This window comes from Mustela nigripes, chromosome 8 (genome assembly GCF_022355385.1).
Source record: "Mustela nigripes isolate SB6536 chromosome 8, MUSNIG.SB6536, whole genome shotgun sequence".
Lineage (NCBI taxonomy): Eukaryota > Metazoa > Chordata > Mammalia > Carnivora > Mustelidae > Mustela > Mustela nigripes.
The window spans coordinates 36,007,869-36,023,169 of record NC_081564.1 but is presented as its reverse complement, the minus strand read 5'-3'; the positions used below and the strand labels follow the sequence as shown (position 1 = coordinate 36,023,169).

Genomic DNA, 15,301 nt, shown 5'->3' with positions numbered 1-15,301 from the left:
TATGGGTTTCCAATTTAAAGCTGTTTGTATGGAAGATAGGAGCCACCATCTTAAGGTTAGCCAATGAAAACAAATGGAACATAAAGTTGTTATTGCTCAAGGGACCCTATAGAACTAAAACCATCATGTAATAAGTCTGAGTGTGGAAAATGTATTGTGAAAAAGGAGAATCAGGGATAATTATTCATCCAAATGGCCAATTCATTCCTGCCAGAATTTAATAAATTGGGTTTATATTTACGTTGGATTTTTACTAAATAGTTTGAAGTTGAGCTGACACTATTGCCCCATGAGGAAAAAGGCCAGATGAAAACCTTAATAGGATGGACCACACAGCTAGCTGTTTAAAATCCATGTACATGAGAATGACCATGCACATGGGAATGACTGTATGGGACCCGAAGCTGAGCTACTGCCTGATTATACCTTTGATCTTGTTTGTGATTCTGTCATTGAATTTTTGGAGCTGGAGAAGGACAATAGACAAAAGAATTATAAAATAGTACAAGGATGCCCTAGAATAGCATTTTCATGTTTTGTGGCTGACCATTTAATGACTAGGTAATAACAACAATAAATAGACACTAGAGATGTAGAAGGAAAGAGGTTACATGGTTGCATTCTAGCAACTGTCAAGAGTACCAAAGAGGCACACTTTCAGATGACACCAGATTGAGAACTTATCTGGTCAGTTGCTTTGAAAGTCATGCATAATAGTACTGGCCACAGCAGCCCTTTGGAACCACAGAACAAAAATATACCCTGAAATTTGGTAATAATTGATTACTAATCAAGAGAGAGAATGTGTGGCTTAATTTTGAACTAAGAAGACAATCTTCCAGAAATTTATGTAGATTTCTTGGAGAAGAGTAATTTTAGAAGCACAAAATACATAAATCTCCAAGACTTTTCTAATGACATACATCACTGAAGAGGTAAAGTGTAGAATTCTGTTAAAGAGCAAGGGAAAGCTGCTTTTTCCTTGCATTCTGTTTTATAGACACTCCCCCATAGTTCCTAATTGAATAAAAAATATGAGCCTCTAAGCAATGATTAGGTGTCACCAAACTAGTTTTCCACTAATAATTTTAACTTATCTTTGAGGATAATGTGATTAGTTACTTAGGGGATTGAGCTTCAGCAAAATCAATCTACATCAAAGTCATAAACTGTGTATTTGTTTAAAATGTTCACACTTGGTGATTCCCTTTGCCTTAAAAACAGACATTTTAGCCCGTCACCTATTTAGAGGATTATTAGTCAAATGGGTAAGACTGTTTCCCATCTATGACCATTATACTTTGCTTAAAACAGCCAATAGACTTTCATAGGAGTGTCTCTCTCCATGGCCCCTTTTGAAAATTTGATTTTTTTTTTGATTCCTAAAACTTATTTGAAATTACAAAAAAAACTTTTTTAAGATTTTTTTTTTAAGAGCAGTTTTAGATTCAAAGCGAAATTGAGGGGACGATCCAGAGACTTCCCATATACCACCTGTAGTGCACATGCACAGTCTCCCCTATTATTAACATCCTTTACCAGAGTGGTACATTTGTTACATTGATGACTTTACACTGACCCATTGTAATCAACTGAAAGTCCATAGTTTACAGTAGAGTTCATTGTTGGAATTGTGCACTCTGTGGGCTTGGACAAATGTGTAATTACCTGTATCCATCATTAAAGTATCATACAGAATGTTTTCATTGCCCTAAATACCCTCTGTGCTCCATGTGTTTCATCCCTCCCAACGCCCCCTCAAACCTTGGCAACCACTGGTCTTTCTACTATCTCCATAATTTTGCCTTTTCTAGAGTGTCATATTGTTGGAATCATATGGTATGTAGATTTTTCAGATTGTTTTCTTTCACTTAGAAATATACATTGAAGGTTCCTCTGTGTCTTTTCATGATTTGATAGCTCATTTCTTTTTAGCATTTAATAATACTCCATTATTTGGCTGTACCATGTTTATCCATTCACCTGCTAAGGGACATCTTTATTCCCAAATTTTAGCAATTATGGATAAAGCGCCATAAATATCCATGTGCAGGTTTTTGGGTAAACATAAGTTTCCACCTACTTTAGGTAAATACTGAGGAGCGTGATTGCTATATTGTATGGTTAAGAGTATGTGCAGTTTTATAAGAAATTGTCAAACTGTCTTCCAAAGCAACTATAGTTTTTGGCATTCTCACCAGCAATGAATGAAGATTCTTCTTTCTCCCTATCCTCACCAGTATTTTGTGTTGTTAGTGTCAAAGCATTTTTAATTATCAAAATTTTAGAAAGTAATTAGAATTATTTTCTCATATAGTTTTATTATTGATGAACAACTAATATAACAAAATTTATTCTTTTAAAATATACAATTCAGTATGATCAGCATAACACAATAAAAATTTTTAAAATAAAATATACAGTTCAAAAATATAAAGTATACAGTTCAGTGATTCTAGTACAGCCCCCAAAATTGTGATACTGTCACTACTAATTCCAGAGTATATTTATCTTGCCAGAAAGAAACTCCATATCTATAAGCAGTCACTTTCTATTTACCCCTTCCCTCAACCAACGTAGGGGAAATTTAAGAAATATTACATTCTCGTTTTTTCATGAATGTTTACATATATCCAAATAAATGATGTATTCTAATTATGTGGTTTAGTGGCCTTTTCTTGGTAAAGCAGTAGACAGAACATGGCATAAATTTCAAAGTCAAGCATATGGAGCTCACTTTATTTTATAGCTACAGATACAGAAAAACATGCTGTCCTCCCTCTACCCTCAAAAAGAGATTCTGTCATTCTTTCTTGCCGAAGAGCTTGTTGTACCATTTGAAGCTCCTCCTTTGTAAATTCCTGGGGTTCAATGTTTAATGGTTGGAAGTTGTTCTTTTCAGGTTGCAATTTATCCCCTTTCTAGACCCGTGCTTGTATTCAGAGGTGATATATACATGCATAAGAATTTAATTGCTGATAGGAACCTCAGTTAGCTGAAAAATTTCCAGCTTTCAGAACCATTTCAGATATTCCCTGAGGAGTAACTGAGATTTGTTTGCTGTTTTAAGCCTCCACCTAATCTACAAACACATTTTTCTGTATTTTTTTTCTGCCAACAGAGAGGTTCAGGCAGACCTGTTTACCTTTTGATGGAATAGTTTCATTAGCTTTCTCCTTGTTCTCCAAAGAGGGGTGAGGCAGGCCAAGAGAGGAACAGAAAACCGGGATGGTAGGAGAATGAAGGATGCCAGATGATACTGAAAGACAGAGTCACTGAGCCTGAGAAACCTGCTCTGTGTTCTTGCTTCTATTACTCTGAAACTATAGCTTCCATTTATCACCATTGCCTTTCAAGTGCTTTTTGCAAGATATCCAAGTTGAGCTTGTTTTAAGCATGTTAGAATCCAAAGATTGCTGAGAAACCAGAGCATTAAAAACAAGGGATTTGTCTTCTTACTTTACCTAAATGGCCTCCTGAGGGAACTAAGAGGGCAAACAACTGCATTATGGGGACTATGCCTAGGGTCTGTCCCACAGACTGAACAATTTCACTTGCAAGAGCTTTGATGCAAAGGCTTCCTTGAGGTCAGGATCTAAGATGATTTCTCTAGATGACTATGCTGAGCTGCCATTGGCATCATTCAAAGAGAGTGACAATGGAAAATTCAATCCTTTTTTCAGAAAGAGGAAGGGGAAATTTTTGTGATTTTGGCATATTCTTTCTGCTTCTTTTGGAATATATTTGATTTGAGAACAATGTGAATACATTCCTGTATATTTAGACAGGGATATCTTCAGTGGGAATGAAGTTTAACTTTAGAGTGTACTGACCAAGGCCATACCAAGACATGGGATTAGGCACATAATTTGGTAGCTCCTTAAATTGAAGATCATTACATTAGACACATCTTCTTTTAGTAAGCCTATGTATTCGTTTTTGTTTTTGTTTTAAGATTTTATTTATTTATTTGACAGAGCGAGACACAGTGAGAGAAAGAAAACAAGTATACTGGAGGAGTGGGAAAGGGAGAAGCAGCCTCACTATGGAGCAGGGAGCCTGATGTGGGTCTCGATCCCAGGACCCTGGGATCATAACCTGAGCTGAAGGCAGATGCTTAATGATTGAGCCACTCAGGCATTTATTTATTCTGTTTATTCTTACTTGACTAATTCCCTTAAAGGAGTGGAGTTAGAGAAGGCATCTAATCTTACCCTATTGCAAATGAATTAATGAAGTATTCTTTCCAGTTACATCCTTTGGGAGTCCTTCAGACTGCAAGTAACAATAACAACAACAAAGGGTAGATTTGTTTTTAAAATTAGGAGCTTATCCTCACATTTCTAGAGAAGTTTAGAGATAGGCAACATCTGAAATTATTTCTGAGATGCAGTAATGGCAGGGCCTGTCTCTGCAATTTTCTTGAGTTTTCTCTCATCATTGCAAGATGCCTACTGAGACATTAGTCATCTTGTCTACATTTCAAGAAGGGAGAATGAGGAAGAAAAAGTGATAGCACTTATTTCAGTAAAACAAAAGATCTCTCTGAAACCATGATGTGACTTTGGCCAGAATTGTGTAAGATAGCCCTTTGTGGCCTAAGGAAGTAAGGCTTGGGCATGGGGTTGGGTCAGAGAAAAATTATGACAAATGCAGTTTTATTTATCTCATTATATTTCTTATGATATTTTAGTGCCCTGATGATATTTTAGCACCCACTATAGCCTTACTGTAAGTTTAGTTACAAGTGTGCTAAAAAATTAAATTATAGCAGTCCGTTATTAACACATGGTCTTACTATGTGCTGTGCATTTCACATGTATTAACTCAATCCTTATAATAGCCCCAGGACATGTATGTGACTGATATTCCCTTTTTACAGATTAGGCAGTGGAGGAACAGAGGTTCAGTAGCTTGCTCTGTAGGTCATAGATCCAGAAAGTGCCAGAGCCCGCATTGAAACCTGGGCCAGCTGGCTTCACAGTTTTTCTTAAAATAACCATATTATATTTCTTCTATGGTATAAAGACATGTATAGCCATACACAGATACAGTAATACCTAAGGGGGCTTTTGAAATTAAGAAAGATTATTGTAGGGAAAGTATTTGGACAGGATTGAAAGGTTTGAATTTATATTCTGGCAAATATTTCTGAGTTCCTGTTACTGGCCAGATACTGTGTAAATGAGACAGACATGGTTCCTCTATATTCTACTGGGGAAAATCAATCCCCAAAAATGAAGTAAGTGAGTAGATGAAGTGTAAGTTGTTGATGGATGGGGAAAAGGAAATGCAGAAAGCTGAGATGACGGATAACTGGAAGAATGCTAATTTAGGATGGCTAGGAAAAGATCCCCTGAGGAAGTGACATTTACCTTGGGAGCTGAATGATGAGAGGCATCTTGGCATGGAAATAGTAGGAGAATGTTCCAGACAGAAAAACCAGTAAAGGAAAATTTCCTGAGGGAAGAAACAGCTTGTCTTTTTAGAGAAACTGAGAAAAGATTAGCATGCCTAGTGCTAACGCCGGAGAGAGTGATATAAGGAGTGACTGCAGAAGCAGTTTGAGGACAGAACGTGCTGCGCCATGAAATCCTAGAAGAGCATTTACATTTTATTGTAATTGCAGTGGGAAGTTATGTGTCTCCACTTTGCTGTTGGTAACTGTTTTCCTCATTATATAATGAGACATGAATTCTTGTTTTGGCTGCTTTATGGAGTTAATGTAAGGATCAAATGATGTAATGTGTATGGTAGTAAATTGATATATATGAAATTCTTTACAAGAGACAGTAAGGGCCCATAGGTTATTTCTTAGCAAAAGTTATATCTTTTAAACATATTCTATGGAATATACTTAGAAAAATTGGACTTGGGTTAGAGCTAGCAGTTCATTAGCAAATACGATGTTAAAAGAAATCAGATATGTTTACAATGTTCTGTGGGAGTTCTACTTCCATTTAGGGCTAGACTACATGGTGGCTGACTCTCTTTCCCACCATAGCAACTAGAGAACAAAGGATAAATGTAAACATGATATGTTTTAAAAACTGGTGGAGAGCTATGGACACACCACCTAAAGGAGATAAATCTCAGGGAGGGCAGAGCTCCTCCTAGGTGACAGAGCCCAGTTGTCATTTCCCTCCCTGGGCATATTTTCCCCCCTGAGTCTTTACAGCTGATGATGATACTGCTTGGGTGGAGGGCCTCTGCTGTGGCAAGGAGATAGCAGTACAACTGTTAATGGCTGTCTGTACTGCAGAGCAGATTGGAATCTGTTGAAGCCCCAAATGTAGGACCTCCACACCTCATAATCATCTCCCTTGAGATTTTTTTCTGAGAGCCCTACAATATAGGAGGCTGGGGGCTAGACTCTAAATCAGAGAGAGTTCTTAGTTCCATGGTGTTTAACCTAAAGCCCTCCTTGGTGGTGGGGTGGGAACTATAAACACACAGGACATTTAAAACATTTAGAACCAGAGGTAACCTAAAACTGATTAAAGTTGTAATATAACCCAGACCCAGGTCAACTCCTAATTGGAGCGAAGTGATCTGTGTCTTACTCTAATTACTAGACAGAAGAAAAGGGAAATTGCTATTAACTCCAGTTTTCTAGAGTTCCTTTAAAAACAATGTCTGCACAGAACAAAAAATTATGGGATTAGTAAAAGAAAGGGAAAATGTGTCCCATAAACAATTGACTGGTATTTGATCACTATAGAAGGCATACTGATGGCACAGACTTTGACATTAAGAGACAAGAACCTTTAAATAAAGATAATTGTTAAAGGAATCAAAGGAAAAGTTGCATAAAATGGATAAAAGATGAATATGTCAACAGAGAAATAGAATCTCTAAAAAGAACTAACTTGACATATGAAAAGAACATAATACCAGACTTGAAGCATTCCTTGGATGAACTTAACAATGGACTAGATGCATAGAAGAAAAGAAAAGTGAACTTGAAGACAGGGTAGTAGAAATTCAACTGAAAAACAGAGAAAGAATGAGAGGAAAAGCAAAGCAGACCAAGAGGGGCATTTGGGACAATATCAAATGGCTGACATACATGTTATTGGAGTTCAAAAGAAGACAAGAGAGAGAGTGGGACCAAAAATAAAAAAGGAAGAAGAGGAAGAAGAAAAATGGGTAATTGTTCAAAATTGATGAAAGACATTGGCCCACAGATTTTAAGAAACTCAGTAAATCTCATGCAAAATAAAAACAAAACCACGGTGTAGGCATTTCGTAATTAAACATAAATTAAACATAAAAACATAGAAAGAGAACATTTATGAAAAACATCTAGAAAAAGGACATTTAGAAGTATCTCAATAAAAATTATAATAAACTTCTGATCAGATTAAAGAGTTCAGATGTCAATGGGATGACATTTATAAAAGGTCTTAAAAAACAATAAAAACTGCTAGCCTAGAATTCTTTGCCCAGTAAACAAATTCACCACATTGAAAAGGAATTAAAGATGTATTCAGAAAGAAATCTAAAGGAGTTTGTTGGCAGCAGATACATAGTACAACAAGTGCTAAGGAAAAAAAAAAAAAGAGGAAATGCCAAATGAAGTTCTCAGAGCTGATTGCAAATGATCTGTTATGGGTACAGAGACATGTGGGAATAAATATAAGAACACCATAAAGGATAAATATAAAAGACTACTTATTTAATTTTTAAAAAGATTATTGACTTTTTAAGTCAGTTGACAGGTAAAGAGAGAATTATACTACTTTAAGGTATTTATGTTGTTCTCAAGTTGTAAAATACTAAATCAGGGTAGACTCTAAGAAGTTTTAGATCTCCAGTAATCATTACTACATAATATAAGTCATTTCTAGAAAAAAAATGGAATTTTTATTCCATTATTATTGTTAATGGAATAATAAAATCTTTTTTTAATGCCACTTTGGATTTATGGAAATTACCATGCTCTTAAAATCTAATTTGAAACCTAATGGTGTTTTACCAACAAAAGTTACTGTGTAATACAATTGCATTCTGTTTTTCGTGTAATGTTTTTTTGGTATTGTTTTGGAATTAAAATATACAAACAGTTTAAGAAAATTAAGCTCTATTTATCCTAATATGGTAAGGTATGAAACTACAGATTAAATCTCATCAAAGTGTTGGATGAGCCTCAGGATCACAGTTATGTAATATTTTAAGAGTGGAAGGTCATAACCCTTACTCTGTCCCGGGATGAAGGGGGAAATATTTGGATCCCTGCTTAAAGAAGTGAGAACTCTTCCAAATGTGCTTTTCCCAAAAATACTGTCTGACTTCTTTGCCAAAAAAAAAAGTTGATCACTGCATTTATAGAATTCTTTGGGTGGATTATCTCAAAATGAACCAGTGTGTCACTCAGATGCTCATGATCTATATTTTGCCTCTGTTTTCCTTGCCCCAGCAGAATGTTTACGAGTAGATGTTTCTGTACTAGAGTTCTACAGAGTTGTTAGTGGCTTTCAGTATTGGTCTTATTGCAAAAGGGAGAAGTCTTAAGAGCCTAAAAATAATAAAGGAAGCAGTAAGCATCACGATACCTTTGTCAATTTCATATGTACTAAAACCATTAGAATCTGTCTTCTCAAACTGTAAAGAATTCAGTAGAAAACTCTTACCACCCAAGTTTTAAACACAGCTGCCTAAAATTATTTTTATCACATGGCATAGCATAAGAAAATAAAAGTAGATAGTTCATACTTTCCTAAAATGCTTTGAGTTTTATAAATTAATTAGCTAACTCACGGTCAGTTGATGTTCAAACCTGGCATTACTTATCAGTATGATAGTGTTAGGATCAGTGATAAAATTCCAGAAATTTCTGCTAAAAGCAACTTATAAATGTAGGATTCCTGGAGGTATAGAAAATATCATACGGATTTTTCTTACTCCCCTCTCTTTGTTTGCTCATTCAAATGAGTGTTCTTTGCATATGCTGTAGGGCGTGGCCAAATTCCATAGCAGTCCACTGCTGCTCTGTATATAAAAATGAAACTTCCCTAAATGAGTCATAGTGCCACGGATGGATACTGGTATGCCATTGCTTTGGTTGCCTCTTTCCATCTAGGAGTTCTTGTTTGGGGTGTAACAGCTCAGACTGCACATTAGTTAAGAGGTAGTTTCAGCCTTTTGGTTCAACTTTGCCTAACCAAGGATAAGAAGGCATACTTGGAGTTCTTTGAAAGAAGTTGCACACCCACTCCAAATTGGAAGATTAATAAGAAGGAAAAAATAACATAAGAGTAAGAACAGATGATCATACTGCATAATGCAGCTCAGTTATTCATGGTTGGAGACTGAAGTGTTCTTGTTAATCAGACATTGTTCCTAGGAAATATGATATTTGTCAATCATATGTCTTAGAAATCAAATGTATTTTGAATTTCTTCCAGTTTTATTGAGATATTTGACATATAACATTGGGTTAAATATAAGATGCATGCATGCTGATTTGATACATGTATATATTGCAAAATGATTACCATAACAATAAGATCCCTTAACACATCACCACCTCACATAAAAATAATTTTTGTTTTAAAGATTTTATTTATTTATTTGACAGAGATCACAAGTAGGCGGAGAGGCAGGCAGAGAGGAAGGGAAGCAGGCTCCCTGCTGAGCAGAGAGCCCGATGCAGGGCTCGATCCCAGGACCCTAGGATCATGACCTGAGCCGAAGGCAGAGGCTTTAACCCACTGAGCCACCCAGGTGCTCCCAAAATAATTTTATTTTTATGCAAATCTTAAAAATTTCTGAGAATTCCAGCATTTTGGCATGTATGCCCCCCATTGTGTCTCTTGATTTTTAAACTAACATTTGTTCGATAATTTTATGTTCTAAAGGCATACATGTGCAAATTTATTTAGTGATTGAAGCAACTCCATGAGAAAGTGCCCCATGAAGCTGCTCCATGCTCTTCTCAGCTGTGTGTCTTCAAGATTGACAGTGGTCCTATTGTGGCCCTCCATAGATAACAGGAGCCTGCTCTGCCCTCCTCAGTGGTTGGGCCCCACGCTTTGTGGTAATACGGTTCTCCGTGAACTAACTATGGGTGTTTGTGGGCCAGGTCATTACCCTCTTCCTCACCCTAATGTAGGGTAATTCTATTTAATGTCACAAATTATTTCCTCGCACTATCTCATTATTTCAGCAGCCAACTTGTTAAAAATATTTGTTTGTTTGTTTGTTTGTTTAAAGTAGGCTCCATGCCTGGTGTCGACCCCAGTGTGGGCTTGAACTTATGATCCTGAGATAAAGAGTCAGCTACTCAACTGACTGAGCCTCCCAGGCTCCCAGTTTTTTGTCAATTTTTAAAAATTCTGATAAAATCTTAAAAATTCTGGTAAAATACATATAAGATAAAATTTACCATCTTAACCATTTTTAAGCATATGGCTCAGTGGTATCAAGACACTCACATTGTTGTAACTATCTCTACTACTTCTTTCCAGAACTCTTTTTCTCTTGTAAAACTGAAACTCTATACTCTTTAAACAAAAACTTCTCATTCCCTCATGCCCACTGAAACCTGAGTTTCATGATTTGACATTTATATATTAATAATATTTTTAAAAAATGCTCACGATGACAAGTATAGTCAATGTATGTCTCCAAACAACATTATTACAATTTATTGACTATATTCCCCATGCTGTACTTTTCATCCCCAAGACTTACAACTGGAATTTTGTACCTCTTAATCCCCTTCACCTATTTCATGCATGGCTCTACTCCCCTCCCCTCCCCTCTGGAAACCACCAGTTTGTTCTCTGTATTTATGATTCTGATTTTTTGTTAGTTGTTCATTTGTTTTGTTTTTTAGATTCCATATAAGTGAAATCATATGGCATTTGTTTTTCTCTGACCTATTTCACTTAGCATAATACACTCTAGGTCCATTCATGTTGCTGAAAAGTCAAGAGTTTATTCTTTTTAACTCTGAGTAATACTCCATATTTGTGTGTGTGTGTGTGTGTGTGTGTGTGTTTATCACATTCTTTATCCATTCATCTATCAGTGGACACACGTTTCTTCCATATCTTGGCTGTTATAAATACCACTGCAATAAATATAGGGGTGCACATATCTTTTCAAATTAGTGTTTTAATTTTCTTCAGGTAAATACATGGAAGTGGAATTACTGGATTGAATTATATTCTTATTTGTAAATTTTTGAAGAACCTTCATACTCTTTTTCTGTAGTGGCTGCACTAATGTACATTCTCACCAACAGTACACAGGGGTTCCCTTTTCTCCACATTTTTGCCAACCCTTGTTATTTTTTGTCTTTTTTATACTAACCATTCTGACTGGTGTGAGGTGATATCTTATTGTAGTTTTGATTTACATTTCCCTAACGATTAATCATGTTGAGCATCCGTTTATGTGTCTTTGACTACTTTGTTTTTCTTCTTTGGAAAAGTGTCTGTTTAGGTCCTCTGCTCATTTTTATTTAGACTTTTTTTTTTGGTGTTGAGTTTTATGAATTTTTTATATATTTTGGATATTAACCCCTTGTGTAACCACATCCCAGCAGACGCTAAGCCAGAGGTGTATGATGGTCTGGCGAGATTGAAGAAATTACTCAGAGACGGAGATCAAGACATAGATTTATTGAGAGAACTTACATAGAGTATGTCTACAAACAGCCAACTGGACAGCATCCACTTCTGGAATCTACGTGTTGTAATCTTTTATAGTATAGCTATTAGCCTGCAACTATCTGTAGCTATAAGGGTGTTGCTCTGGGTTGACACCCCTGGAGCCCCTAACCTTGAAAACTGAACAATATATTCTACTCATTCTGTTTGATGGGAATATAGAAGGAGGACAAGATCTCAAGATAATGATTAGCAGGGACATTTGGGTCATGCTTGCATAAATCACCCTTCCAGTGTGCACCATACACTCCTTACCAGATGTACCATTTGTAAATATCTTTCCCCAGTCAATAAGTTTCCTATTTGTTGTGTTGTTTCCTTCCTTCCTCCACTGTCCAGAGTTCTTTAGCCTGATGGATTGCCAGTTGTTTATTTTTGTTTTTGTTACCCTTGCCTGAGGAACCACATCCCCAAAAATACTACTTAGACTGATGTCCAAGAGAATACTGCCCATGTTTTCTTTTAGGAGTTTTATGGTATCAGGTCTTACATTTATGTCTTTAATCCATTTTAAATTTATTTTTGTATCTTGGTATAGGAAGGTGGTTCACTTTTGGGGGGAAGTTTACGATTTTATTTATTTATTTGAGATAGAGATAGAGACCACGAGCAGCAGAGGCAGAGGGAGAAGCAGGCTGCCCCTGAGCAGGGAGCCCGATGTGGGACTCGATCTCAGGATGCCAGGATTATGACCTGAACTGAAGGCAGGCACTTAACCAACTAAGCCACCCAAGTGTCCCAGAGTGATTCACTTTTATTCTTTTGCATGTACCTGTCTAGTTTTCTCAATACCATTTAATGAAGAGACTGCCTTTTCCCCATTGTATATTAACTTCTTTGTTATAGATTAATTGACTGTATAAGTGTGGGCTTATTTCTGGGTTCTCTAGTCTGTTCCATAGATCTATGTGCCTTGTGACAGTATTATACTGTTTTAATTACTGTAGCTTTGTAATATAGTTTAAAATCTGTGATTGTGATACCTACAACTTATCTTTCTCAAGATTACTCTGTCTCTTCAAATTCTTTTGTAGTTCCATAAAAATCTTAGGATTATTTGTTTTAGTTTTGTGAAAAATACTATTATTATTTTGATAGGGATTGCATTGAGTCTGTAGATTGCTTGGGGCATATGGACATTTTAACAATACAAATTCTTCCAGTCCATGAGCATGATGTGGATTACCATTTACTTGAGTTGTCTTCAACTTCTCTCACCAGTGTCTTATGGTTTTCAAAGTACAGGTCTTTCACTTCCTTTGTTAAATTTATTACTAGGTCTTTTATTCTTTTTGATGATGTTGTAAATAGGATTATTTTCTTAATTTCTCTCTCTGCTAATTCATTATTAGTGTATAGAAGCACTACAGGGCACCTTAGTGGCTCAGTTAAACATCTGTCTTCAGTTCAGGTCATGATCTCAGGGTTCTGGGATCAAGCCCAACATCAGTCTCCCAGTTCAGCATGGAGTCTGCTTCTCCCTCTCCCTTGACCTGTCTCTCCCCACTTGTGTGCATGTTCTCTCTCTCTGAAATAAACAAATAAAATCTTTAAAAAAAAGGAAACTCCGGGGCGCCTGGGTGGCTCAGTGGGTTAAAGCCTCTGCCTTCAGCTCAGGTCATGATCCCAGGGTTGTGGGATCGAGCCCCGTATCGGGCTCTCTGCTCAGCGGGTAGCCTGCTTCCCCTCTCTCTCTGCCTGCCTCTCTGTCTACTTGTGATTTCTGTCAAATAAATAAATAAAATCTTTAAAAAAAAAAAAAGGAAACTCCACAAATTTCAGTGTATTAATTTTGTATCTTGTGGTTTTATTGAATTCATGGATTGATTCTAATAGTTATTGGTGGCATTTTTAGGGTTTTCTATATAGTATCATGTCATCTGCAAATACTGATGGTTTCACTTCTTCCTTACATATTTGGAAGCCTCACATCTTTTTCTTATCTGATTGTTGTCACTAGGACTTCTAGAGCTGTATTGGATAAAAATGTGAGAGTAGACATTTTTGTTCCTTATCTTATAGGAAAAGTTTCAGTCTTTCACCACTGAGTATGGTGTTAGTTGTGACTTTGTCACATATCACCTTTATTATGTTGAGATATGTTCCCTCTATAATCACTTTATTAAGAGGTTTTGTCATGAATGGATACTGAATTTTGTTTTATGTTTTTTTCTTCATCTTTTGAGATGATCGTATGGTTAATATTCTTTCTTTTGTGATTGTTATATGTCATGTTGATTGATTTGCAGATATTGAGCCATTCTTGCATCCTTGGAATAGTGATATTGAATGATTCTTTTAATGTATTATTGAATTCAGTTTGCTAATTGAGGATTTTTGTAGCTGTGTTCATCAGAGATATTGGCTTGAACTATATGTTTTGGCTAATACAAGTAACTTCATACTTTATGAGTGTGTGAAAATTATAAAAAGTATTTTCAGGGGGATTCCTGCATAGCCACAAAGTCATTATGAATTATAGAGAATAAAATAGAAGGGCCACCACTGAATGCAGATTATTCTCCCAAACCCCTCTCTGTCACACTTAACTTCATTTCTCCACTGATTTTAAGCCTAAATTTTATTTTGTGATTTATAACATCAAAGACTGATTTTTATTAACAACAGATATTATTCTTTCTGCAGAAAATCTATTCCTCGCTGCCGAAGAATTAACAGGATGCTCTCCAACGAGTCCCTACATTCTCCTGCATTTAGCCGCTCCAACTCACAAGCCTCCATAGACAGCACCTCCATGGAGGAGTTTTTGCGGGAAATAGAAAGCATTAAAGAGAACAGCATGGGAGGACAGGAAGAACAGTTACCAGCTGAAGTCAAGCCTGTGGATGGTAAGGTGCAGGACCTTTTGTCCCATATGTTTACTGTCTTTCTTTGTGTGCTCTCTCTTATTCTGTTTGCAGGTCGACATCATTCCAATAGTAGTTTAACAAATGAAATCTGTAGAATTTGTCATATCAGCTCCCAGCTCTCACTGATTTATATCTACTGGATTGGCTAATGGTGGCTTCTATACATGGTGACATTATCTAAGGAGGGCTGTCAAAATCCAAATTGATTCCTTACATATCTACTTAGGGATGCTGTGCCTATCACTGATTTGACTCATCATCATTTAGCAGACTGAGTATTCTGGTTTTAATGGCTTTTATATTTGTATACTTGACTATTAATTCCAAAAAAGAAAGAGAGAGAAAGAGAAGGGAAAATAATTTCCTACAATTTTGGAGGAAAAAAATTGATTTTGAGGCATTTACTAGAATTAATTTTTTTTTAAAGATTTTTATTTATTTGACAGAGATCACAAGTAGGCAGAGAGGCAGGCAGAGAGAGAGAGGAGGAAGCAAGCTCCCTGCTGAGCAGAGAGCCCGATGTGGGGCTCGATCCCAGGACTCTGGGATCATGACCTGAGTCAAAGGCAGAGGCTTTAACTCACTGAGCCACCCAGGTGCCCCATAGTGTTAATATATTTAGGAAACAGACTACTTTGTATTTCTCAAAATAAAAACCCTGTCAAATATACTAATTTTCAGTGAAACAGAAAATTGAGAACTGGAAAAAAAACCAAACTAGTTTATGTACTCTTTTTAGAAAGAGCTAAATTA

At 36.3% G+C, this 15,301-nt stretch overlaps 1 protein-coding gene across 4 annotated transcripts in view; it reads left to right on the top strand.

Annotated features, from left to right (window-relative positions):
- ARHGAP28 (Rho GTPase activating protein 28) overlaps positions 1-15,301 on the top strand; it is a 205,675-nt gene that overhangs the window by 93,046 nt on the left and 97,328 nt on the right. For all 4 annotated transcript variants that reach the window (XM_059409227.1, XM_059409231.1, XM_059409229.1 and 1 more), the window contains one exon: positions 14,325-14,527. In XM_059409227.1, the coding sequence (XP_059265210.1) occupies positions 14,325-14,527 (203 nt within the window). The remainder of the gene's footprint in view (positions 1-14,324; positions 14,528-15,301) is intronic.